The following is a 26,789-nucleotide window of genomic DNA, read 5'->3' on the forward strand; positions in this document are numbered from 1 at the left end:
ACCTAGCCCCCTCCCCAAATCAGTCCCTCCTCCCTCTCCCCACTTTCCTTGCTCTGCCCCAGCCGCCCTCCCTGCCACCACACCCCCACATCCAGCTCCTGCCTGGACTTTTGCAAGAGAAAATGGTCCCAGGTTCCCCATCTCTGGCTTGCCTTCACCTAGACTCCCCTGTAGTGAGAGCAGACTTCCTAAAATGCAAACATCCCTTTGTCCCTCTCCCTCTGAAGAGTCCAATCTAAATGCCTTACTTGGTCCTCCATCATTCAAGGTCCGAAGCAGGCATTTGTACTTCACGCCCCAGCGTCTTCTGTGCTTTACAGACTAGGCTGTTTCCAGCTTCTGTCCCTTGGCTCCCAGAGACTGGCAAGCATCCCCACTCCCTGTCCTAGGACCCTGCAGAGTTTCAGCCCCAGCGTTCCCTCCCAAGGGAAGCTTTCTCGAATCTGAAATCTGGGCAGCACTGAGGCTCTGTGTGTGTGGATGGGACACCTTCCTCTGTGCTCCTGCAGTGTCTCCTGCCACAGGCATGGACTTGCTGCCCCCCCAACCCCGAGTCCAGACTCTGGGCTCTTGGGGTGTTGAGAGCCTGTGTAATTCATCCGACTCCCCAGGATTCAGTCCTGGGCCTGGCAAAGAGTTTGCGGCTCAATAAATACAGAATAAACGAGTGAAGGAAGGACATGTTTCTCAGCAGACAGTTTTATTATTCACGCAACAAAGCGGAGTAGAGCTTTGTTGGTCTTTAGAGGCAGACAAACCCCTGTTTAAATCACAGGCCCTTCTGGCTTCTGGGGACCCTCTCCGGGCCGGCAGGATGTCTCACTGTGATGGCCCCGGAGCGGAGTTGCTAGCGTTCCAATCCTATTTCTGCCCCAGAAGTGGGACGGAGGCTGCTACAGTTTCTTCATCTATAATGGGACCACGTCACGGGATTGACACGTCACGGGACTGACAGGCCACGGAGCCACAAAGCACTATTACAAGTGTTCGCCAATACTGTTCTTTCGAGCCTCTTTTTCCTTTGGTATAAAGGAGAGGAGGGCTCCGTGGCGGCAGCCCTCCTTCCCCATCTCAGTACTGACCGTGGCCCTAACTCTTTGACAAGGTCCAGGCGTTTTAGAACCTTAGCAGAAGGGATGTGCTGATCTGGGGGCCTTTGGTGGTTACTTCGAGTCCCCCCCACCCCCAGAACTGTCTGATAACCCCAAACTGAGCTGCTGCTTTTCAAAAGCCAGGGCCAATGCCAGCTAGCTTCCTTTTTGGGAGGGAGCCTAATTCACCAGTAGCTGGAAAGGATTGCAGGTAGGCCACCCCCCAGGCAGAGAATTCAAAGGAAAGTGGATAGCTGTGTAAATCGCACTGCTTTGCCCCGGCATTTAAGCCGGCGCTCTTTGTTAAGGAAATTGATGGCTTTGTAAGCACTGCCTCTGAAGGGAGTGCTTGAGTTGAAGGCTCCCCATCTGTCCTCGTAAATTCCCTAATGGACTGTGGGCCCGGAGGCTGGGCCCCGGTGTGTCCAGTCACCTGCCAACAAAAACTCAGATTCCATTTAAAAAAAAAAAAAATTAAAAAGGTTTAACCAAAACAGAAGTGATTGAGCCCATGCCATGTAACTGGCACAGAGTAGCAGAAACAGATCGCTTCCTTGAGGGAAAGAGGGACTCCTGATCCTTCACGGAATCTGTTTCCCTGCTGGACTCCACGCCAGGTGTTTTTTTTATACAGCTTCTCATTTCATCCCCTGCATGTCTGAAAGGCAGTCGTTATCTCATGAATTTGCCCAGGAGGGAACCGGGACTCAGAGGGGACCTGTGTTGTGTGCTGCTGGGGAACACCCGGCTCCTCAGCAGGGCAGGGATGTGGTGGCAGCCCGGCAGCTCCCTCCCCCAGACCCCGCATGGACCACAGCATCGCAGTCCAGGGCAGCCTCTGAAGAGCTTGTCTCTTTAGATCCCCCTCAGTGTCCACAGCCCCACAAAACACATAAATTGGGCAGCGTGGGTGGGCATGGACTATGGAATCCAGCTAGCTGGGATTGGATTCCAGCTTCAACTTGTGAAACCTCATGTGAATCTAATGACTTAACCTCTTTATACACAATTTCCTTGTCTATCAAGTGGAGATAGCAATAGCACCAAACACACAGGGCTCTTCTCGGATGGACATTGTATACTGAAAAATATTTAACATTTAACAACGTACCCAGCGCGTACCAAGTCATCCCATTATCCATTCAGTCAATACGTTTATACCTGGTAGCTAATACTGTTATTGGAGACCTAGCGGATGCTATGGGAAGGCATAGGAGGGGGGGCAAGCAGGCTCCCAGGGTGGGGCAGAGAGAGGTTTTTTGCAGAGGAGTGGTTGGTCAAACTATGGGTAAAGATGATTGGAGACTAGTTAGAGGAAAAGCAGTGTTGGGAATTTGGGGCAATATGGTCCCTTTGGGAAGCAGCCATCCTTGGAGGCTGTCAGCTGAGACTTGAGTATGCTAGAGAAGAAAAGAGAAGACTACAGAAGCAGCAGGGACACGATTATGCCTTGTCCATGGTCATCGAGCCTCTGCTGGCAAATGTGGAATGGATACCAGTATCTTCTGAGGCGGCCAATTTCACTTTCAGCCCAGATTCTGTTGGCTAGAGGGGTTCTGATTGATGTTTTTAAATGTTCCAGGTTAACTCTTCAAATTTAGGACCAGTTTTCCCCTCCTTCCCTCATTCCTCCCCCTACCCTTTCTTCCTTCCTCTCTCCCTTCTGTCCTTCCCTATCTTTTTCCTTATTGGGAGGAGAGAGAGACACGTACACATATATGCATTTCTGTAAGAACAAAATATCGTTCAGCAATACAGACCAAAGAGTATATATTCTAATTAACAGAAAATCCTCTTGCAAGGGCACAAGAGGAGCCCTGCCACCAGGTAAGGTAAAGAAAACTTACCCGCGTACAGCTCAGCCCGCTGACTTGGCTTCCGCCCGTGAGCGCTGTGTTGCCCACCTCACCAACTTGGAGATGGAGGACACTGTGGCGTGAATGCCTCATCTTTCTGAACTTATCTGAACCATATGGCAGGAGGATGGTCTTTGAAGCGGGCCAAGCCAATCAGGGCTCGGGGAGGAGGGCTCCATTTGGACACTCTAGTTGCTTGCATGGGAACCCCACCAAGAACCAAGCACACTGCGGTCACCTTAGTCATGACCAGCTGTGCCAGACTGGGGTGACTGGCTTGGTTTTCATGTGGTGCCCTGATTCATCCTTGGTTCCTTGGCGACATAGCATCCACTTGCCCAGAAGTCTCTCTTCTCTGGAAACTTGAGGACACCCTAACGGATTGCTAGGTGGCTTGTTTTACTGCATTGAAGAACAGACATGCGTATGTGCCCAAACTGCCTTTGTTTGGAGGCATGGTGTTTTCCTTATGCTTACGTATACACATTCCTCACAGACTGATTTCTATTTGAAATTGCATATCCCCGATATTTATAGAATGAGCCAACCCAAACCCTTGGCCTGAAGCAATGAACCATACAGCTTTCCGCAACTTACCTAACCTTTCTGAATCTCTGTTCCCACATCTGCAAAAAGGAAGCACGTGGACTAGATAATTTCTAGAGACCCTTGCAAGGCTGACCCTTCATTTGTTCATTCATTTGGCGCTCCGTACTGACTGCCCTCGGTGTCCTGAAGTTAGGCGTGGAGTAAGTGGGCAGAACAGCCCATGTTTCTGCTCTCAAGAAACTGCCCCTCTGTGTTAGAGAGAATGCAGTCATCAAGGTCACTGATAGAGAAGCAATGGAATGCTCCATAGACAGTGAAATTGGTGAGTGAGATGCAGTCCGCAGAGACGGGAGTGGAGGCGGCGTGTTTGGGAAGAGGCCCCACTGAGCCCTTGACGTGAGGCTAAGGCCAAACAGTGAGCTGAGCAAGCCATGTGATGGTTCGGGAGAGGCGTTCTGGATTGCATCTGCACCAAAGAAACGTGCAAACAATCACTTGTCTGAGTATTCGCCATGATATTTTATCTGATCATTGCAGCCACTTTCTGAAACGGGTGGGAGAAGCAGTCTTGTCATTTCCTTTTGACAGACACAAAGAACGGAGCCCAGAATGGCGATGTGTGTTACCTGGTCTTGGAGACCTGAGGTTCAGATTTGGATTTCCTGTCCTTTATTCCACCTGCTGTTGGCCAGAGTCCTCTCCTGTGTTTCTAGGAAGAGGTTCAACTGTGCCATTCTCAGGTTTCATTTTGCTGATGTTTCCCCATCTTCAGACTGAAAACCTGGTTTCATGATTAAAGAGTGGAACCTTAAGATCCAAATACGTGAGGTGCATGGGTGGCTCAGTCATTAAGCATCTGCCTTCGGCCCAGGCATGATCCCAGGGTGCGGGGATTGAGCCCAACATCAGGTTCCCTGCTCGGTGGGAAGCCTGCTTCTCCCTCTCCCATTCCTCCTGCTTGTGTTCCTCTCTCTCAGTTTCTCTCTGTGTCAGGTAAATAAATGAAATCTTAAGAAAAAAAATACATTGTAGAATGACTCCTTGGAAGGGGATCCTAGTGCTACTTGGTGTAACTCCATCTGGAGAAGGGAGATCGCAGCCCAGAGAGGGGAATGAGAGAGCATCTCTTCTCGACTCCTGTGCACTCTCTCTCTCTCTCTTTCTCTCTCGTTAAAGATTTTATTTATTTGAGAGACAGACAGTGAGAGAGAGCATGAGCGAAGAGAAGGTCAGAGGGAGAAGCAGACTCCCCATGGAGCTGGGAGCCCGATGTGGGATTCGATCCTGGGACTCCGGGATCATGACCTGAGCTGAAGGCAGTTGCTTAACCAACTGAGCCACCCAGGTACCCTCGACTCCTGGTCTCTTGACCAAGCTGCTGATTTTGAGAAAGAGTCTCATTCTCTATCCTTTCTTTTTTTACCCATTTATTTACTTATTTATTTTTGGTATGGGGCGACGAGATCACGTTACATCCATGGACACCTGATTTGCGGTTGTCTCCCTTCATCACCCTTTAAGGCCAATTTTGTACATTCTCTGCTTATGACTCCTTCAGGATCCCTTTTCTCCATTTATTATTAGCTTATATTATCCCAGACAAATCTCATTCTGTTATTTCCTGCTCGTACTTTTAAAGGCCTTCGGGTCGTAGGCATCACTCTCCCTCCTGTCTGTGCTTAGAACGCCTGCCTGTTTCGTGGCTGCTACGTAATTCATTGTGGGACTGAATTTTACCTCCTCTCCCATATCATGAGATAGCACTGGAATCCAAAAGAGAGCCACCTGAAATGCTTTGAGCATTCTGCTCTATTGAATGCCTTGTCACTTATTAGGATCACTATCTTTGTATATCATCTTCTTAGGCCATTCAAATAACAGTACTAAATTCAAGGTGATGCAAATGTATCTCCCAAGTTCCAAGTCATAAGACCATCAAATTTCTTTATTAAATTTCAGTCCAGTAAGCACTACCTTTTCTATCCAGATGTTCCACTGCTTTGCAAATTCAGTTAAGGAAGAAAATAAAACAATATTTAGGACAGATGGTGAGGCCTCATGTCTCATGGGAGGAAAATATTATGGGATGGTTTAGATAGAATTGGATTTTTCCCTCTAATATGTGCTTGGATTTATAATAGGATCTCATTCTAATTAATATTTTCATAAAAACCTTTCTATCGTACAATCTGCTGAAACAGATTCAAGTCAGGTTTGCAGTCTCTTCAGTACAATCAATAACAGACATTCTGAAACTGCAAAAGATCCTTGTTAATTCATCATCTACTCAGCACCTGCTACGAGAATGGCTTTGTCCTAAGAATCAGAGATGTGAATAGAAGTAACACTGGAGACAGCCCAGAAATGTCTCACACAATCCAAGAACTGTGCATAGTCCACTCATTCATTCATCCTGAAATGTCAATTCCATAAGATGGTGAGACAATTTTCTTGATCCTAAAGACAGGTGTCCACTTGGAAACGCACTCCTTTGAAACCTGGGTGACAAGGGGTGGGGGGACAGTGGGGAGGAGAAACAATAATACATAGGATTTATTTTTATATCATGAATAATGATATGAAGGAAATACTACAAGATGGTATGGATGCTCTAATGGGGACGGTGGAATGAGATGTGAGCTTAGTGTAAGTAGACGAGGTTGGTATTTGAGGAATTTATATTTTAACTGGGCCATAAATGATAAAAAGGAAGAGATTGTGAGAAAAGACAAAGAAAAAATATTGTAGGTAAGTGAACAGCAAGTTCAAGTTCCTGGAGAAATAGCAAATTTTGCTCATTTAAGAAATAGAGGCATGTGGGACGCCTCCTGGGTGGCTCAATTGGTTAAGCAGCTGCCTTCGGCTCAGGTCATGATCCTAGCGTCCTGGGATCGAGTCCCACATCGGGCTCCTTGCTCAGCAGGGAGCCTGCTTCTCCCTCTGCCTCTGCCTGCCATTCTGTCGCTCTCTACCCCCCTCTCCCTCTGATAAATAAATAAAATCTTAAAAAAAAAAATAGAGGCATGTTAAACAGGGGGATGGGTGGATGGATGGATGTTTGGTTGGTTGGTAGTGAGCAAGGGGGCAGTAGTAAGAGATGATAGCTAGGGTGAGGACTTGTTGGCTGAGATAGAGACTGAATCTCATCTCACATGTTATGGGAAACCACTGAGGAGTTTTAGGCAGGAGGATGGCCTGAAAGTTTACATTTTGAATAAGAGCACTCTGGCTGTGCTCTGGAGGAAGGGGAGTGGATCAGGAAACAGACTGAAGAAGCAAAAAGCCTTATTCGATGAGCGGTGGAAGAGTGACTGTAGCCTGGGTTATGGTGGCAGCGATGGAACAGAAGTGGATCTTTTGGAATACCCTGAGATGAACGGGTACACAGAACGTGCTCATGGGCTTTATGTGGGGTTGGAGGGCGGGCTGGAAAAATGGGAGACGTGACTCAGACAGTTTTGGTCTGGCCATTGTTGGGCAATGTTGTCATTTACTGAGATGGGCAAGAAAGGAATGTGGGAGAAAACATTACTTCTGCTTTAGAGATGATGATTTCGGGATGCTTTTAAGTAGATATTGAAGTAGGGATGTCACTGTAGGCTGTTAGGACTCAGAGAAGACGTCATTTCTAAAGAGACACCTTGACACATAGATATTTTAACATTTTTATTATAAATGAGGACTGAAGGACCGAATGTAGGTAGATAGGAAAGGGGACCTAAGGCCTGTCCCTTAAGCCTGGCAACATTGAGCAGAGGTCTAGGGAAGCAGAAAGCAGCAAGTAAGTGTATGTGGGATAAGCTGGGAGCCAGAAAGAAATGGGATAGCATGTGCCATGGAATCCATGAGAGAATGCTTCAGGAAGGAAGGAAGGGGCTGCTTCTTTATATGCTTCAAGGCAGTCTAGCAAGACGAGGATTTTGATGTTATGGTTTTAGCCACCTTGAGGTCAGTGGTGATCTGGACAAGACTGATTTTGGTTTGGTAGAGTGGCGAGTACAGAAGTCAGATTGGAGAGAACTCAAGAGTGACTTGTAGGTGAGAAGGTTGGCAGTGTAAGTAAAGGTAACTCTGAATAAGCTCCATGAATCGTGGAAAGAGAAGTGTGAAGGAGGAGACATGGTGGTAAGGAGATGTGGAATGAAAGGAGGTTATTTTTTTTTTTTTCAATTTTCATATCTCTTTAACTAACATCTTCATATAGGCCATATCCTGTTTTGCTGGTTTGGAACGAGAGAAGAGTGATGCAGGAAGGAAAGCGGGTCAGGTTGTACTGGACAGGTAGCAGTACGGAAGAGTGACAGGTGAGGCTTCATAGAGTTAAAAATGTCTGAGTCAAATCCAGATGGGAGATTCAGGCAGAGAGTAGCCTTCTCGGCTAAAGAAATAAGGACAGAAGCTCTGAGCTGTGAATTCTGGGAAGAAACTCTGCATTTGAGGACAGAGATACGGTTGGGAATGAGGATAGACAAGACAGTGGAGCTAGCGTACGGAAGGATTTGAGTGCTAGGTGGGAGGTTCACATTTTGCAGAAGTCAACTAAGTATTCCAGACACCCTCATAGTTAAACTCCTCATCGTTTATTCACTTTAGGTCCTAACTCTTGGGAAATGGGGGAGACCCAAACCAGTTAAGAGAGTATTGTAAGGGCCAAGTGGACAGAGGACCAGGCTGTACCCCAGAGGGTGCTCTCCAGAGGGTGCCTGGGTGTGGGATGGGAGTGTTAATGTGAGACTATATGCACATCCATTCTTGTTTTCCTAGTTCTTTCTGTTCACCCGATGATGCCTGGTTGTCACAGTGAAACACGGGAAGGCATTTCTGGCCCACTTTGGTATATGGCCAACCCTTGGAGGAACCAGAAACCAACTTAAGCTCCTCCGATTCAGTAGACCTAACCAGCATCTGAAACTTGTTAGCGGATTCATGGTTCTTTAGAAGCCTTCACCACCCTGCCTTCTGTAGTCTGGATGGACTGATCCGGTTGAGGAGGTTAAGAACAAACCCCGGGTTGAATAGAATTAAATGAGGTCAGCAGTCTGGGTTTGCCATGAAGCCTTTGAAACATAGGCGATATAAAGTCCAGATATTTCTATTCCAGAGGCAACATATGCCAATATGCCACCTCCATCTCCCTGCCAAGCTTCGCCTTTGTAAACCTTTGGGGGTTAAGCACTCCAGTTTCCTATGTTCCAAGAAACTATTATTTGGATACAAAGATTGTGCATTTTTTGGTCGTTTGTTGTTGTTGTTTGGATGAACTGTTATGTGGCATGAAGCTTGTTGTGGTTGGACCCATCCCTAAACAAACAGCTGAATTTAAAAATACAATTTTTTCTGGTGTTTAAAAAAAATACAGAAAATAGTAATCATTTGGACTAACCGAATATCCTAATCCCAATCACTGTTCCCTCAGCTGGAAATAGAGATATGTACTAATTTCTCAAAAGCTGACCCATCTGCACAGACAAGAAGTTTAGAAAGACAGTTAAATCCTACCATCCTTTGGAAGGTAGCCCATATCACGAGAGCATGCATTCAAATTCTTTGCTTACTCCCTGAGTCTTATATTGCATTTCCTATTTCTTAAAGCTCTCATCTGTGGAGAGCTTTGTTTTGTTTTTTGTTTGCTTGTTTATTTTTTTTCCTTGATGGGCTGGAGACTTGGTAACCCCCAAAGCTTCTCGGACTACTAATATTTGGACCACACCAGGGATGTTGTGAAAATGGAGATTCCCAAAAGGAATACTGCAACTTGGTTAAGGGTAACAAATTATTTAGTTACCAGAATTATATACTGAAAACACGGTCTGGTAAATAGACATAGTGTAGTTGAAAAGCCATTGTGCATTACGAGTTCAAGAACCAATGATCTAGTCTTGTCTGTACTAGAGACATTCTCTAAAGGCTTCAGCAAATCACTTCAATTCTATGAACCTCAGCTTTCCGATACAGGAAATGACATTGCTTTCAAGTCCAAGATCGTCATCATTGTCATAGACCATTTACTGATCATCTATTATGTCCTGAGTGCTTCACCTGCATTTACACTAGACTATAAGTTCCATGAGGTGAAGGTCATGGTTGATTTATTTACTGCTCTGGACCTACAGTTTATCACAGTACCCAGCACACAGAAGAAACTAAGCAAATATTTTTGATTGTTATATAATCATATGTATTATTAGGTGATCTGAGCATCACAGTAAACATTCCTTCCTTCAACCGTTATTCAAACGGAGAAAGCAAGATCTAGAAATTCTAAATAATTTCCCCCAAAGTCATATAAGTAGTAAATGGCACATCTAGTAAACCAAATCAGGTCTTTTACCTCACTGCCTCTAAGAGTGTGAAAATCACAGGTATTCCTGTCAGAGAAACCTTCAAGTCTCTCCAGTTCTAAACAGTAAAATTCAAATGCCTCAATGTGGCATTGCCTCAGGTCAGCTTTTCAGTTCATCATTCCCAGGACTCATCCTTCTAATGTAACTCTAACCTTGACAGCTTCCTCATATACACACAATGATCCAGGCTCATCTGTTGCTCATACTCCGCCCTTCACATCCCCCAATTCTTTTCTTCCTCCAAGACGCTGCCCCAAACCGTCTTCTCAGGAAGCCTTTACCTGTTTTCCCAAGCAGTATTGATTCCACCCAGAAGGGAGGAGCCCAGTCTAATTTGTCAGTGTATCCCCAGTACCAGCACGGACACAGAGCAAATACTGAGTAGATAAATACTGATAAGGAGGATTGACTCTCTTCTCCATTTCTCATCAGGCAGTGAAAAGCTATCTTAGCTGGGGATAATAATGACCCTCCCTCCTGAATCTTCAGAAAGCCTTAGTACGTCTTGCTTGTTGTCTGCTGAAATGACTGTAAGAGGATTACTCCATTCGTAGTCCCACTGGATATTATGGATACATTTGTGAGACCACCCTTTGGGGTTTGTTTTAGAAAAACTGCAGTTAGTCCCCAAGTTTGAAGATTTAATTTCAAACTTTAAGAGTGAAGCTAGTTAATCTTTTTTTTTTTTTTAAAGATTTTATTTCTTTATTTGAAAGACAGAGATCACAAGTAGGCAGAGAAGCAGGCAGAGAGAGAGGAGGAAGCAGGCTCCCTGCTGAGCAGAGAGCCTGATGCAGGGCTCAATCCCAGTACCCTGGGATCATTACCTGAGCTGAAGGCAGAGGCTTTACCCACTGAGCCACCCAGGCACCCCTAGTCAATCTTTTTGACAAGATATGCCATTCCCCTGGAAGAAGATACCTCTGATTTGATGAAATCTGGTATGTAGTACTCTCATGACATCGCCAGCAATCACATCACAGAAAAGTATGCCAACACCTGGTTAGTTGAGAACATGCCTAAACTGGTAATAATCGATAGTAAATATAAAGCATCCATCGCTTTCATTTGTCATTCATCCACTCCTCTATTCCTCACCCATTTGTCAGGCACCTCCTTCGTTCTAGATCCTGTGCTGTGAGTTGGAACTACAGGCATAAGGGTCAGCAATTTTGTACCCAGAGATACCTCTTGTCTTCTGGGATGGCTGAAAGAGGGTCTTGTTCACAGACAGGTTGGCCAAAGCTAGATGAGGTGAGTCTGGGAATTGTGAGAAGGGGCACAGAGGAAAATCATCTGATTGAGCTAGGATAGGAGCCAGTGAGAGAGAAGGGAGGTTGGAGACAGCCTGCCGGCGGAGATGCTCTTAGCTGTATAATGAAGACCCAGCAGGAGTTAGCAAAATGAAAAATGAGAAATAGATCCTAGGCAGAGGATTCTTCCCATGTGAGGACATGACGGAATGATGGGGAATGGCTGCTTTGGAAAATGGGAGGGGTTTGTTGTGGAGGATTGCATGCCAAGCTCGGGAAGATGATCTCCCTAAGCAGGGGAATCTGTCACAGCATTACATGTGAAGCACAGCATGGGCAGATATGTATTTGGGGTTAGAATAGTTACCCTTCAGTTCTACTAAATTATCCCACCATCCTGAGGAATATCCACTATCTCAGGCCTTGTTTGAAGAACACATTGGCTTGAGTTCCTTTTTGTGGTAGTCAATAGCTTATGATTATCTGGTCTTCAAGATTCTTGAGATGAGGGCTTGTGGAAATCCTCTTAAGATCTTGTACTAAGCTGACAAGAGCAATTTAAGTACCTGCTTCCTTTTTCAGCAATGAACTCTCAAGCTTTTTCTTTTATTCATTCACCTCAAGGATTCTAGTGGTGTTGCAAATTCACAATTTTCTAATCAAACTGAAGTTCATTAGTGTCCCCCAGTTGGGTTGAAGTCGTTCCACTATAAGTAAATCGATTCAAGATTACCTGGTAATCATGGACAGATTGAATCCAGGGTTTCTGACTTTAAGGACAAGAACTCTTGACAAAAGCCTAAACCCCAGGCTGTGCTTACATGCCAAGGTAAACTCATCTCATTTTCCTAAGACTTGGCTTCCAAGCTCTCAAGTAGGGGTACTAATCTCTGACCATCTCAAATAGTGTCCTTCAGACAAGCCTCAGGAATGCAGGGGCATAGCTTCATCCTGATGCTCCAGACAGATGGAAATTGAAAATTAAGTCAATAAGAAGCAGCATCATCTGTGTCTGTCCACTTAGAGAGAGCCCATCTGCCTCAGGCTCCTGGAGCTGAGTGCGCTTCTTCCAGAAGGAAAAGAAAGTAGCACAGAAAAGTTCAGCTGGGGATGACAGATTTGGCAATGCCTGCGCCCCACGTCAGGTCCTCTAGCTGGATAGAGCAGTTTCTAAATGTGTGACTGCCCAAGAGGGACTGAGTCTGAGACAAGTTCTCTTATGTCAGGGGAAGAAGGGGTGAGGTGGGGAAATCATACTGCCCAGCGCAAGCCCATTGTAAGCCAGTTGCCACCGGCATCTCAGCCCCTTTCCCTACACCCTAAGACCCTATCTAAAGAAACTTCTCCAAGGGTGTAGAGTGTGAACCATGCCTGGACAGGAACATGTGCATTGGGAGTGCTAGATTTTAGTCATTCATTCATTCAACAGTTATTTGCTGAGCGCTCCAGGGGACTGTATGATGATTAGTGCCACCTAGCTACTACAGGGAAGGCTGGTGGCAGGGTGATCATTTGACCTTGGTATTGACTTTAAACTCTTTTCACTATAACCTGCTCAGCTACCAGCATAAAGTATTCAAGGAGCACCAAGTAAATGGATGTAATGAAAACGGGAGGGACAGTTTTGTTTTATTGTGTTGTTGTTGCTGTCTTTGTTTTTCCTGGCCACGCATTTTTATTCCGTTCCTCCCTCTGTTCTCTACAGTGCTTGGGGCATGGGAGTAGAGAGGAAGAGAAAATTCCCCAGATGAAGACTGGCAGATGTAGCTGAAGGGCCCCCGGGACTCCAGTAGCAAGAGAAAACGAATAGCAGAGTCCAAGGCTGTTATTTCAAAAAGTGGCTCATGGTAGCTTTGTCAGCAGAATCTTGAGGGAGAAACCAGGCATATTTATTCTGTCTCTCTCTCTCTCTCTCTCTCTCTCTCCACCACCTCCTATCTCTCTCTTAACTCTGTCTCTGCTTGCCTATCTATCTATCATCTACTGGAATACCTTCCCACTTATTTACCTACTGTGTCTACCCCTACCTCTCCTTCATTCCCTGGTTCATCTAAGTCCCAGAAGACAGAAATATGGAGGTCTTAAACATAATCAGGGAGAAGTTGGCCTTCATGAGAACTCAGCCCTAATTCCTAACTTAGCGCTAATTCCTGCCACTCTTGAGGTCTGTTTGCTGAGAATGTGAATTAAGTCATCTCAGAGAATAGATCTTCCATGATCTTATTATAATCTTACGTTTCCTGTCTTGGTGTTGGAGGGGGAGAATGTAGTTCCAGCAGGGAAGCAACCCCACGACCTTATCCTGCAAAGGACGTGGTTTCATTATTCTGTAGCTTGAACACAGGGCAAAGGGGGCATTTCCCTCTGAGGTCTAAAAAGGCCAGGCTCCTACTTCTAGCTCTGCCCCCCTCTCCCTCTGATCTGGAAGCAGGCTCCTTACTGCCTCTGGCTCTTAGTATCCCCTTAGCTAAAATGGGTGAAGTTGCTGGCATTGTACACATCATCTTGTGAAATCGTTGCAACAACACTGGGTAGATATATTATTACCTCCCTTTCTTTTCTTGGATGAGAAAATAAAGTTCAGAGAGGTTAGGTTATTTAAGTCCTGTACAGCTTATATATGACAGAGCTAGGATCTGAACCTGTGCTTTTTGCAATTCCCTTGATTGAATTTCAAAAGAGTAACATCTGGGTGAATGGCTGGTCACTCTGGGATCCGGTCTACATTTTATCATATATTAAGTTGGCCCCGTTCACCAAGAGGTTGGAGCTACTGAGAAGTGCTGAGTCTGTCTTCTCTTCATCCTTGAGCTGCCGGGCATGCTACTGGCCACTGGAGTCCTCAGCTGGCTCAGATGTATCCTTAAATAATTGAATTATAATGAATTGATTTATTCTGGCTCTTTTGATAGTGTTTCACTATATAAACTGTTTGCTGAAATAAACAAGGGATTTTGGAGCTTGGAAGGGGCTCAACATTCTGCTGCCCCTGAATTCACAGACTCCTTTTTCAGATAGTCAGCATCCTAGAATTCCAAGTTTTAATTCTACTTGACCCTAGCTCTTTCTAGGGTTGGGGGGGAGCGGGTTGCCACACAGAGCGTTTTAGGTGAATACTGATTTCACAAGGTGAGTTCATCCAGCCAGCTAGAAAGAAATTGACCCCTTAAAATAAGAATATTTTTTTTCTCTTGACTGTTATTCTAGAATGTACAAAGCATGTTTCTGTCCACGTCCTATGAGAGTTTTGTGGGTATCCTGAGAGGTTTTTCCTGGCTGGGGCAATCATTCCTTTCTTTTTGTTTTGTTGAAGTATAATTAACATACAATGTTATTTTAGTTTCAGGTGTACAACATACTGAGTCAACAATTCTGTACGTGAGTCAGTGCTCACCGTAAGTGTAGTCACCATCCGTCACCATACAACATTACTACAGCGTTTAGGACCATCCTTTCTGTATTACAGATGGAAAGCCAGAGGCTGAAAGGTGAAGCTAATTGTGCAAGGTTAGATAGCCAATAAGAGGGACAGAAGTCAGTTCCTGATCAGAAACGGGGCTCCACTCTATGGTTTTTGAGTATATAGGGGAAGGATGTCCTAGACCAAGCAGTATCCTTAGGATGACTCTATGTTCTGATATGCCTGGTATGTTCAGATTTTCCCTGGAAATGTACCTTTTACCTGGACGTAGTTTCTCATAGCGTCTCCATCACTAGTTGAGATGATGACTTTAGGTTCACCCGAAGACACCGCGTAGGGACCAGATTTCAAGAAGATCCATCTTTCAGAACAGCTGTAGAATGTAGCTAGGTTGGCACAGTTAAGTGTTGGACTAGGGATCTTCACAAAATAGAGGAGCCCACACAGAAAGGGGTATTTAATTTTTCCCAAAAGTATTGGGAAAAGAGCACAGACGACCTGACATTTGAGTTATTAGACGGATGAGCAGAGGGCTCTCTTTCAGACAGCTGCATTCTAATTTCTCCTGGTATTGATCAGTGCTGAAACAGCGAGCCATGAGCATGGCTCCTGCCTCCTTGGAAGGCACCTGTCAGCTGCAGGCTTCCATGATCTGTGTCCTGGCCACCAAGAGTCACAGTGGCCAGCTGCAGCTCTAAGTTGTCCCTGCTGTGATTTGAATTACATGGGATCTTGAGAACTCACTTGGCCTTTAACTTTAACTACCAAGCCCTGAGGAGCCTGGACCAGCAGACAGGAAGGGCTCCCAGACACTGGGCACGCTGACCCTCTTATCTCATTGAGCCCAGAGGGGAAAAGAGATTTGTCATTTGTTTTTAAAGATTTTATTTATTTATTTGACAGAGAGAGAGACAGCAAGAGAGGGAACACAAGTAGCGGGAGTGGGAGAGGGAGAAGCAGGCTTCCCGCTGAGCAGAGAGCCTGATGCAGGGCTCTATCCCAGGACCCTGGGATCATGACCTGAGCTGAAGGCAGATGCTTAACAACTGAGCCACCCAGCCGCCCTTAGATTTGTCTTAAGTACCAGAGCAGTTGAGTTTACAGAGCTGGGAATGAAGCCAGTTAGGTTACACGGAACTCTCTTTGGAGTTCAGTAAACCTCAGTTTGCCACTGTGAAGTTCTGTTGTGTCAGATAATGTACCCAGGACTTGGAAGGTGAAAGCCTGAATTTGAAACTACGATCTGGCATGAATATACCATGGGCAAGTTATTATTATTTTTTTTAAGATATTTTATTTATTTATTTGAGAGAGAGAGAGTGAGTGCCCATGAATTGGGGGGAAAGGCAAAGGGAGGGGGAAAAACAGACTCCCTACTGAACAGGGAACCCAAGTGAGGCCATCCCAGCACCCTGAGATCATGACCTGAGCCAAAGGCAGATGTTTAACCCACAGAGCAATGTGGGAGCCCCAATTTTGGGCAATAGTCTTAATCTGGAGGACTGAAAAAATTAGAACAGTAATGCCTTTGTCACTCGGGGTTTGTGTTTGTGAATGTGTGTGCTCGAATATATGTAGTACAAGATAGAGGCTCTAAATTTGCAAGTATGTATATACTCAATATAACCGTATATTGGTATATATGCATATACTCAATATATATGCATATACTTGATATAACCCTAAGCACAGGTTCGCCAGCAGTTTAGTGGTGTTTTACATCATCTTGTATAACGGCAACCTCATACCCACTGAACAGTAATTCTCAATAACTTCCCTTTCCTCCCAGCCCCTGGCAACCACCTCTGTAGTCTCTCCTCCTGTGAGTTTCACTACTTTCTAGTCCTCATTCAAGTGGAATCATCCACTAGTGGACTTTTTGTGTCTGGCTTACTTCACTTAGAATCATGTCCTACAGGTTCATCATCTCGTCACAAATGGCGGGATCCCCTTTTTTAAGGGTGAATAATAATCCCTCGTGACCACTGAGGACAGGCTTTACAGTGCTGATAATTGTGCTGGTTTCATCCCACTACTGTGGATTTCAGCTGAGACCAAAGAATAAATATCTATCTGTTCTCTTTCTTCTCTGTCCACCTCCTGCAGATGAACCCAGCCGCTGCTATTTCCATGACGGTGATGGTGTGTGTGAGGAGTTTGAACAAAAAACTAGCATCAAGGACTGTGGGGTCTACACGCCCCAGGGGTTCCTGGATCAGTGGGCATCCAATGCTTCAGTTTCGCATCAGGACCAGCAGTGTCCAGGCTGGGTCATCATCGGTCAGCCGGCAGCCTCCCAGGTAAGCTCCCAGCCAGGTGGGACATTTCCTACAGATGTTCTGTGTCTCTGCTCTGTCCTGCTGGGCTGCCATCCTCAAATGTAATGTCATTGGATGTGGCCCCCTGACTGTATCTCGAACCAAATGTAATCCCCGGACCTCACGAGTACCATTTGTCAGGGATGAAACATGGATGGTTAAATGCAGGGACCGTGAGCACAGTATGGTAAAGCCTGTCCTCCTGTTTCTCTACCTGTTATAATTCATATTTGGTGAAGGAATTCCATTTTGGATACACTGGAATTCAATGGTGTAAGACCAAATTCTTTTGGGGGAGGGTCCTGCCTTTTTTTTTTTTTTTTCCTCCCTTGGAGGAGGCTGCTGAGTTGTGTGCTCTTTGAGCACTCACCTGTTAATTAACTCTATCATGAATATGCTGTGTGGCCTTGGGTTAATCTCCCCACTTCTCTGGGCCCCATTTTTAATTTTTTTTTTAATTTATTTGACAGACAGAGATCACAAATAGGCAGAGAGGCAGGCAGAAAGAGAGGAAAGAAAGCAGGCTCCCCCCTGAGCAGGGAGCCTGATGCGGGGCTCGATCCCAGGACCCTGGGATCATGACCCGAGCCAAAAGCAGAGGCTTTAACTCACTGAGCCACCCAGGCGCCCCCTCATTTTCCCCCATTTTTAAGTTAGAGGGTAGTTGAGCTTGATGATCTCCAGGGACCTACCCACTCTAAAAAGCTGTGACTCACTCCTCAGTGCCCTAATGCACTATTTATGTTTCAGGATTTTTGCCCCAGGGGTCTGCCAGGTTTAGTTGAGGGAACAAGAGATTGGGGCCACCAGCGCTTGTGTGATTCTAGGGATGGCCGTGGTGTCCCCAGAGCCCCCTTTCCAATTATCCTGGTGAGCAAGCACCTGCCTTCTTCCGAGACTCCCATTTCCCAGAGACACGACCCAGTGCTTCCAACTGCCTGGCCCAGTGGCCATCTCAGAGGCGAACCTGCTCTTGGCCTCGCAGATGAGTCATGATTCCCAGCCATTCCTCTCTTGTGTTGTTTCCCTGACTCGGGCTGGATGGGCAAGGAGGGGTGGTGGTGGTTCTTTAGATGAAAGAGAGATGCGACCTTCCTCTGGTGCCCAGTGAAAAACCCCTGGACAAGGTACAGGATAGGTGCACCTCGTTTATAAGTCACAGTGTTTCTTTGGCCATTTTCTCATTTGTCTGTTTGCTTGTGTTTACACACATTAGATTATTTACTTGTTTGCATTCGTTTCTGACTGCCCTAAGTCAGGTGGAAGGGAGTTTGGCTTAGTGCCAGCCCGGTGAATGAATGGATCAAGGAACGAATGAAGAAGAGGGTGTCTAGGGTTCATCCTCCCCGTGCCACCTCTGTACTTGCTGAATTCTTCTTTGGTTGCACCTGTCACCTTGAACCTGAATTACCTGTGTGCACGTCTTGCTCCCCCTAGGCTGCTTGTTCTTGGAGAACAGCTTTGGGTTACATTCATTTTTGTCTCATCTTCAAGAGCGGGCCTGACAAGACTAGATGTTCCAGAAACATGTGTTTAATTGACTATTGATTGACTGTTGATGCATGCATGCATGCACATGTGTGTGTGCGCGTGCACATGTACACACACACACACACACACACGCAAATGAGCACCACCAAGGGAAGATGCTAGAGCATCACCTCTCTGTGGCACAGAAGGTCCTGCTCAGGAACAGCAGGGCCTGCCGGCAATAGCGCCAGGAATTCCCAATTCAGCACTAGCAGCCGGTTCTAGAAATGTTTAAAAAACGTCATTCAAACAAGGGAATTAACACACTGGGAACCTCACATGAGCAAGAGCTGAGGTAGCAGCTGTGTTTCAAAACCACCCAAAGTGTTATTATGGCCGCTGAAGTAAGAGAAAGGAGAGAAGAAACTGTCCAGCCTTAGCATTCGAAAGCAGACTTCACCGGGCAATTATTCCAGTCCTGTAAGGAGGGGCTGTCAGGAATTATGGGTGATTATCTCTTCCTAAACAAAAATCCAATTTCAAAAAATCATTATAAATACTAGCTCTTCGATCTACAAAGAGGAGATGAGGAAACAAAATCATCCTATTGAATTATTCATTGTAACCAATTTTATTTTAATGAAATCGACTAGGTTCCATTACTCTGGGCTTGGACATAATCTTTGTTACAAGGAGACTTCAGCTGTAACTAAATTTGCCATAATGAGATCAGCTCGCTGGAGAATACAGGGTCAGGGGAGGGGGTGTGTTGCTGGCTGGGTGCAGGGCCCGGCAGGCAGCCTGGAGGGCGGCAGAACAAAAGTCTCCTGAATTCCCCCGACTGAAAGCAAATGCCTAGAAGTCACTCACGCACTGTCTCCCCCACAACCCCGCCATGCATAGTCATGCCCGTGCACGGGTGCACAGACAAACAGCCTGTGTGATTCTGGGTTAGGTTCTCCCTGGAATGTAAAGGCGGCTCCCTTCTGACCGCATGGAAGAGGAGGACATATGACCGTGGCCTTCATTATTACCCTGGGCACTGATTAGAGGGGGCTGCTGGTTAATTTTCACCCAGTCAGGGCGTCCAGTGAAGAGGTTGATGGCTTGAAAGAAGGAGCTGCAAGGTTCTTAGAGGCACCACGTGCCTCTTGCCTTCCCCCAATGCAATTAACCATCTCCTTTTCCTCTTCCTCCTTTCTTTTTCTGTCTCTCTTACACACACATGAATGTGCTTGCACACACACATGAAATTCCGATGTAGGGCCCTGGGTCCCAGGGAGAGTGGAAGGCGGTGCAAGTTCATGGGGGTGTACTGGCCATTACATTGGATCCTTCCATGCTCCACAGCCAAGCCCCTCTCTTGGAGACACTGAGAGACAGAGCGCCTTCCCCAGAGCCACACAGCCCAGAAAGGAAGACTCTAAGATTAGGATCTTGTAGAAGATGCCAGTGAGATTGGGGATATGCAGTCATCTCTGTAAATCAGAAGTCAGTGGACACCTGGGAAACTGCACTGGGAAACAAGCAGGGAGAAATGCAGCTGGGTAGATCCTATTATTGGTGTCACTGCAAATGCCCTGAGGCACTTGGATTCTCCTCTAGCAGACCCCTGAGCACTGCCCTTATCTCTGAGTTCAGGCTGTTCCCACTCCCTTCCAGGCAGACTGTTCTGAGGTCCCCTGGGGAGCATTCACTAGGACACTCCTTTAACTTGGGGGGAGGGATGAAGGGACCACAATTGTTCTTTGTTCCTCTTTACAAGCCTTTTTTGTCCTACTCTCTGTCACTCCCCCTGATGCTATAAACATGGTAAAGGCAGGTGTTTGTAGGATAGGTGCTTACCTCTGTGCCACAGCCTTCGGGAGAAACCAGAGAGTGGAAGAACCAGCCCCTGGGCTTGTGAGGTATGAGAATTCTATCAAGAGGAGTGGCCCCATCAGAACAAGCTGGCAGATTCTCACTGGGATGGCCTCAGAGCCACACTCATCATGCTTCATGAGTCTGCAGAACTGCTAAAAACTTGCGTTTCAATTCTGTAAAAGCTCTTAGCTTCTAATAATTTCCAGTCTCTCGCATGTCCATTCTCCTCCAAGATCCCCAAATTTGGTTAGGGCTACGCTACTCCACCCCAAGCCCTGAGTCGTGTATCCAGACGTTATCAGAGCCATCAGAACTTCCAGTGTGCAAACTGGGCTGAACACCCTCTCATAAGAGACATTCTTTGGATATTTTGGCCATGCACCTTCCCGGCCCAGCTGGAATTCAAGAAGTCCCTGAGACAGAACAAAAATGGAAATGAACCGGAGGAATCAAGTTATCTCTCTTCAGGGAACCTCAGAAACGGTTTGGGTTAAGTGCTTGCAAAAATTTCATCTTGTCCTAATTTTGTGTCCATGTTTTGCATTTCTCTAGTGCTTTGCACCATAGGCTGCCAAAACGAGATGTAGATATTGCTTCCTCCTGCCCCTGCCCCCAGCATTTCTACCCCAGCCCGTTTCCTCCTATCTGGACAGGCAACCCCCCCCTCCTGCAGTGGCCCAAGGAGGAAATGGAAATCCTGACTATCTGGAATGCACAGGGCTCTCCAGGGATTACAGACCGTCAGCCATCCAACCAATTTATTTGGTTAATCCTTTGAGGGTAAAGCTTAGACCAAGCATTTCCAGGGCAGTAGTTTCAAGGCCAAAATAAAGAAAACCTTTCTAAGAACGAGAAGCATTCACAGGGGGTCGGAGTGCCGTGTGATCTACTAAGCTTCACCACAGTAAGGTGAAGGCTGAGCTGGTGGTCGAATGGGAGATCCTGGCCTTAGAAGGCCGGTGAGAGTCTAGACATCTCTCCTTCTTTTGAGATCGATTCTCTGACTTTCTGTTAATCAGCGGGTCATTGGCCACATCGGTCCTTTGCCACTTTACCTTGAGTTGCTGTGACCAACTTCCAGGCACGTTCATAATGCTTTAGGCCTCCATTAAAATAACAAATCATAATTTGTCTTGAATTATGTATGTATTCTCTTATTCATTGGCCTGAGCAGGAATCTATTTGACTCTTACACTGTGGAGCACGAGTAAATAAGAGGGAGGGAGTTCATGGAAAACATGGGACTGTGGCTTTGCCCTCTTCACCTCTCCTCTGATTGGGAACCTTGAGCAGATGACTCTTTGAGAACTTTAGTTTCCTCTTTTGGAAAGTGGGAATGACAGCGTCGACCTGGTGGACATTGAGAGAATAGATGTAGAGAAGACACCTAGCACCTCCACCCCCCGCCTCCACTTTCTGGGTAGTTCAAATGTTAATTCTCTGTCCCACTCATGTAAGGCTTCTTCCCTTCCCCCTCCCCCAGAGGCCACAGGGACCCACCCTTCTGCAGAAGCTCAGTCAACATTCCCTTGAGTTAGACATTGCTGTGTTAGCACGTGTCTCCTGCAACCTCAGGACCATTCCAGGCATGTTAAGAAACTCCAGAGAGGCGCTGGTCCTTTTGCTGCCCTCAGAGGGCTCACCATTTCATTGGAGGGGTGTGTCCGACTACAGACAGCAGCCAAAGACCCAGGAGTGGGAATCAGAGGGAGTTTCCCTGAGGAAGAAACCACAGTGCTATCAGCTTACTCAGCCAGCAGGGATGAGAGCCAGCAAGTGGGGAAGGAAAAGTCCTTCGCCCACTTTCTGAAGACCTTGCACAAATTATAAAAATAACATTTATCAAGTTCATCCAGCTTCTGCATCCAATTCCTTGAATCCTACTGAAACTGCTACAGACATAGGAATGAATCACTGGTCTCACTTTCCTGGTTCCGACAGCGAACCTCAGAGGGTCGGATGAGCAGCTTCGGGATTCACTCCCGAAGGGGCCAGAACCGGGGTGCTGACCCCTGTGTTTGTCGTACGAGCTCAGGTGCAGGACGGAGCCACTCCTGCCTGCTGCCGCGAGCGACCCTGGAGAAGCAGCCGGGAGAACCGATGTCTTCTGCATCTTTTCATACATAGTGTGCATTCAAGGAACACCCAGAATATGGAATTTGCTGCACCAATACCCGTATTGCTAGCCACCATTTCTAGCCTGCTGTGCAGACCACCCACTGTTTCTGCCATGTGGTGTAGACTCCACATGTAGACACTCATCCTCTTAGGTGAAGCATTGCTCTCTCCAGAAGGTCATTTAAAATGTGTTTACGAAACTATGGGGGGTGGCTCTAGGACATGTCCTAAGTTGCTGACCCCAAAGTGTAAAAAAGATTTCTCAGGTCTATGCCTAGTTATTTCTAGGTTGTAGGTGCAAGCAAGAAGAAAGGCACAAAGAGGACAGCTGTGGATGGAAGAGGTAATTTTGCTCAGTTTCCAGGGTTGTTCCCAGGCGTGTTGCAAGCCCTGCGCTCTATGCAGGAAACCCAGCAGCTCAATAAGAGAATCACAGAGTAAGAGCTCTCCTCGGTGGCCACCAAGTCCAAGCCAGGAAGCAGGGGGCATTTCTCTGTGCATTCGCTATCCTCACGTTCAGAGCAGAGAGCAGATAACCATTGGGTTCTCTGAACACAAGAGTAACGGATCTGCACGAGCACTTACGATCTAGTATAGGGAGGGTGGGGGGGGGGGTCAGGAGATTGACACTGGAAGGAGGTGGAGACAGACAGACAGACACCCAGCAAACCAATAAGAAATAGAAGGAACGCTGAGAAATGTGCTTATAATGGTGTGCAGGGACATCCTTCCGATGCTTGGAATTTAGATGTTATCTTAAGTGCAGGGGGGGAGGTTTTCAGAGGTGAGAAGCATGGAGCTAACAGAATCAGATGTCCGTTTGAGGAAGAGGAGAGACCTCTGCCGGACACCTCCCGTGTGCGAGACCCTGTCCTGGGGCTTTAAAGCACATGGTCAAACTGAGAAGTTTCCCCTCCCTTTCGCAATGAAGAAACTGAGGCTTGGGGAGCTGAAGCAGCTCACCCATGGCCCTCCTCCCCCTTCCCTCTACCTTTCCATATACCACCCTATGGGCCCTCCACTGAAACAGCCCTCCCCGCACCCCCTCCCCGCCCCCAACCAGGACCAGCAGTTTCCAGAGCTCCTCAGATGATCTGATTTGCAAAGCACAGAGGGAAATTCTGGCACTCACCCCCAGCGGAGAGGTCACTTCCAAGAGTTCTCCTTTCCTAGCACGTACCTTCACCAAAGCGTGCCTGTCTTCTCGCTGGTGAAATGCGATGGCCTCTGCCCGTGGTGGCAGGAGGAGGACCGGCGGAAGGAACACCCTGACATTTCAGAGAAGATTCCAAGCAGTTTCCCCAAAAACCCATGGGATGTGCTTTCTCCCGGTGGTTTATGAATAATTTTTCAAGAGCACATGTAAAGTCATCTAAGGAGACGGAACAGAAAGTCCCGTGGCTCGTTACAGCCTGGCCCATTGATGTGGGGCACCAGAATCCCCTCCAGGAGAATAAGAAACAGTGCCTGCATCAGAACGGAGCCCCTGGGCTGGTCGCTGTGACCGCCCCGAGTGGCAGCCTCGGCCTGGCAGGGACTTGAAGGCGGCAGAATTACTCATGATCCCGGCAGACGGGTCCACCACCAGACTCTCTTCCCCTCCCTCCTCACTCCTTCTCTCTGTTGGTATTTATTCGAACTTAAGAAATGCCAGGCATCATGACTGACCCTGAAAAACTTTGGATGAGGAGAGTCTTAAAGGAAAACAAGGTGAAATTTCGGGTCAGTTTCATGGGGTTTCCAGCTCCGGGGCCCACCGCCTACCTGTCCCCTCACTTTGGGCAAGCCGGTTCTCTTGGCTTCTCCCCAGCTTCCTCCCCATGAACGAGGAGTAATAATACAGACACGACAGGTGCCTGTCAAGAGTGACCGTGGATCCCGAACTGTGGTGTTTCCTTCCAAGATCAGCTGAAAGATTTCCTAATGAAATGCTTCTTTCTGTCAATGAAGTTTCAGTGGTTGATGCATCCAATTAGGAACAACCGAGTTTGGTCTTTATTATTATTATCTTTTTTAAGCACACTCTTTGGGGCACAAGGAGAGAGAGACTTTGAGTCTCTTGGTCTTACTCCACTTAACAAAGACTTGACTTTGCTTAAGCAACTTCCCCTAAACCTCTCAAGCCCCTGTGTGCTATGAAACGATTCTGCTCTTCAGACTGAAAATCGGGAGGGGTGTGTTGCCCACCTACAACGTCCGAAGCATCGTGTTCAGCCGTGGGTGGAGGTGGAGACAAACCCGTGAACTTCAGCCCCGCCCTTGAGCAGCCTACGTGGAAGAAAGGACAGGGACCCTGAAATCGGGCAGAACAGAGGTCAGCAGGGTGCTGTGGCCCACGGACAAAGGCAGCTGGCCACGGAGAGCCGTGCACAGAGTGGGGATCTGTGCCCAGCCCTTGCAGGCACACACTAGCCACGTCCTCACCAGCCGGGACGGTGCCACGTGGAACATAGGGGGCCTGGTTTGGGGAATGAGTCCTCATTTCTTGCCTGCTAGTGGCCTCCTGACTCGGAGCCCAAGAACAAGCACAGCTCTGTGGTTTAGGGCTGCTTGCACCGGTTCTCCGGGGAGAGCCGCTCTGGCCCTGCCAATCTAGCCCACTGCCCCTCTAGGAAGATTCTTTTTGTCTTCCCTCCAAGCTTGCCCTGCTCGCGCCTCATTGGGTCTCCACATCTTCTTTCCCCACTCAGAATCAGGCCCAGACTCCTTCCTTCCGTCCCTGGCATTCACTCAGGACCCCTGAGGACCTTCTCCGTTCCTGCTGTTCATTTTCTTTTCTTTCTTCTCTTCCCTTTTTTTTTTTTTAATTGTTTCTGTTTTAAGTGGGGGCACCGGCGTGTAGCCAGCATGGCCTTTGCTGTGTAATTTAGTTTCATGTTCTGTACCCAAGAAACATGTAAAAAATGTAAACAGCGTTCACTCTCTGGGGTTGCAGTGCACTTAGGAAGCGAGAGCCAGTCCGGCTTGCTGAGCCCGCTGCTTTGGCGGTATTGAATTCTGTCCCCAAAACCACATGCTCATTTGCCTATGTCTGAAAGTAAACTTTCTCAAGCCAGGCCCAAAGGATGGGGTTCCGAGGAGAGCTGAGGTTTGGCTCCGCACTGGGATTTGTTTTTGTTTGTGTTTGTGTTGCAAGCCCCCTGCTCCCACCCCAACCCACCGGCCTTACTTTGTAAAGTCGCCTGGGCGGGTTATCTATAGACCTAGACCCAAAAAAGGCCCTTCCACCCTCTCTTCCTCCCCAGCCCTGGTTCTCTTCAAACTCCCCTGATGTTTCCACCAAATCCAAGTCCCAAGAGGTCCTAAGTGCACTTACACACAGTCCTTTCAAGGGAGGGACGGGCTCCTTTGGGCTTGGGAGAGGTGCCCCTGCCCAGAGGCATGCTTTTGTGCCAGGCCAGTCCCGCAGACATTTCCTGGGGTCCTGCCCTCCCCGGGGCCCTTGCCCACACTGGACCCATCTATGCTGTTGGTGAACGGGCACGCTTGGCTTGTATCTGCATTTCTCTCCGGCCTGGGCCTGGGATACAGCAGTGTGGCGAGAGAGCTGGTCTGCGGCAGGATACAGCTTTCAGGAATGTCAGTGCTGCCTGAGTGATGTCCCTCCAGGTCTGTGGTGCTGCCTGGGAGCAAGGAGTCTGGGGAAAGAATACCAGTCCCGTGCAGTGCGAGGAAGCAGAGAAACTGGCAGGTGTCCGGGAGCTCGGGGCAGGGCCTTGACGTCCCAGAGAAGGCAGAACTGTTAGGAGTCCAGGCTTTAGAGCAGCTGTCCAGAGGAACTTCCAGTGAGTAGAAGTGTTCTGTAAATGCACTGTCCAACAGCCTAACCTCTAGCCACCTGCTGAAACGTGGCTTGCAAAACTGAGCACCTGTTCGTTTCATTTAATTTCCACTGAAGTAGCCCTATGGGGGTAGTAGGCTACCTGTTGGACAGAGCTGATCTAGAGTCTGTCCCTTCCCAGAGCTGACACTTACAGGAAGGTCTTAGGGGGGTTACTCAGCCTTCTCATCTGTGCATTGGGGACAGTAAGCGGTAATTGTAATTCCAGAAAACAGCACAGGTAATACAGTTGGAGCAATGCTTGACCTACAGTAACTGCCACCTAAATCCGTTCAGTTCGGTCATTGCATTTACCTCCTTTTAGCCAACCTGGGTAGTAGGAATCACATTCCCATTCCACAGAAGCCGAAGCAGAGGTTCACACGTGGTGGGACAGGGGCCAATCCAGTTCCTTCAGGGTGCACACCACCTTTCCAATCAATTGTTTAAAGATAATATTTCTCTTTTCCAGAATGACATAAGACACATTAATCTTTTTTGTGAAAGTGTCTTAAATTCTTCTAAGTGTGCATGTATCTTCAATGGAGAAATTTGGTCCTTGGAGTACATCATTCACCATAAACATGGATCCTTATGGTCTCTCACCTGCCAAGCTTTCTGTGTGTCTTCCTGCTTCCTTAACATCCAAAGGCCTGAGCAGGCAGGGCCGTACATGGTCCTTGTCA

At 47.3% G+C, this 26,789-nt stretch overlaps 1 protein-coding gene across 1 annotated transcript in view; it reads left to right on the plus strand.

The window, feature by feature from the left end:
• The window catches only part of PAPPA (pappalysin 1), a gene marked incomplete at its 5' end in the record, with an annotated part of 138,399 nt that overhangs the window by 24,990 nt on the left and 86,620 nt on the right, over positions 1 to 26,789 (plus strand). Inside the window, one exon of the mRNA XM_082695197.1 lies at positions 16,621 to 16,814. Coding sequence (XP_082551323.1) covers positions 16,621 to 16,814 — 194 coding nt within the window. The remainder of the gene's footprint in view (positions 1 to 16,620; positions 16,815 to 26,789) is intronic.

This window comes from Mustela nivalis (genome assembly GCF_964662115.1).
Source record: "Mustela nivalis genome assembly, chromosome: 13".
Taxonomy (NCBI): Eukaryota; Metazoa; Chordata; class Mammalia; order Carnivora; family Mustelidae; genus Mustela; species Mustela nivalis.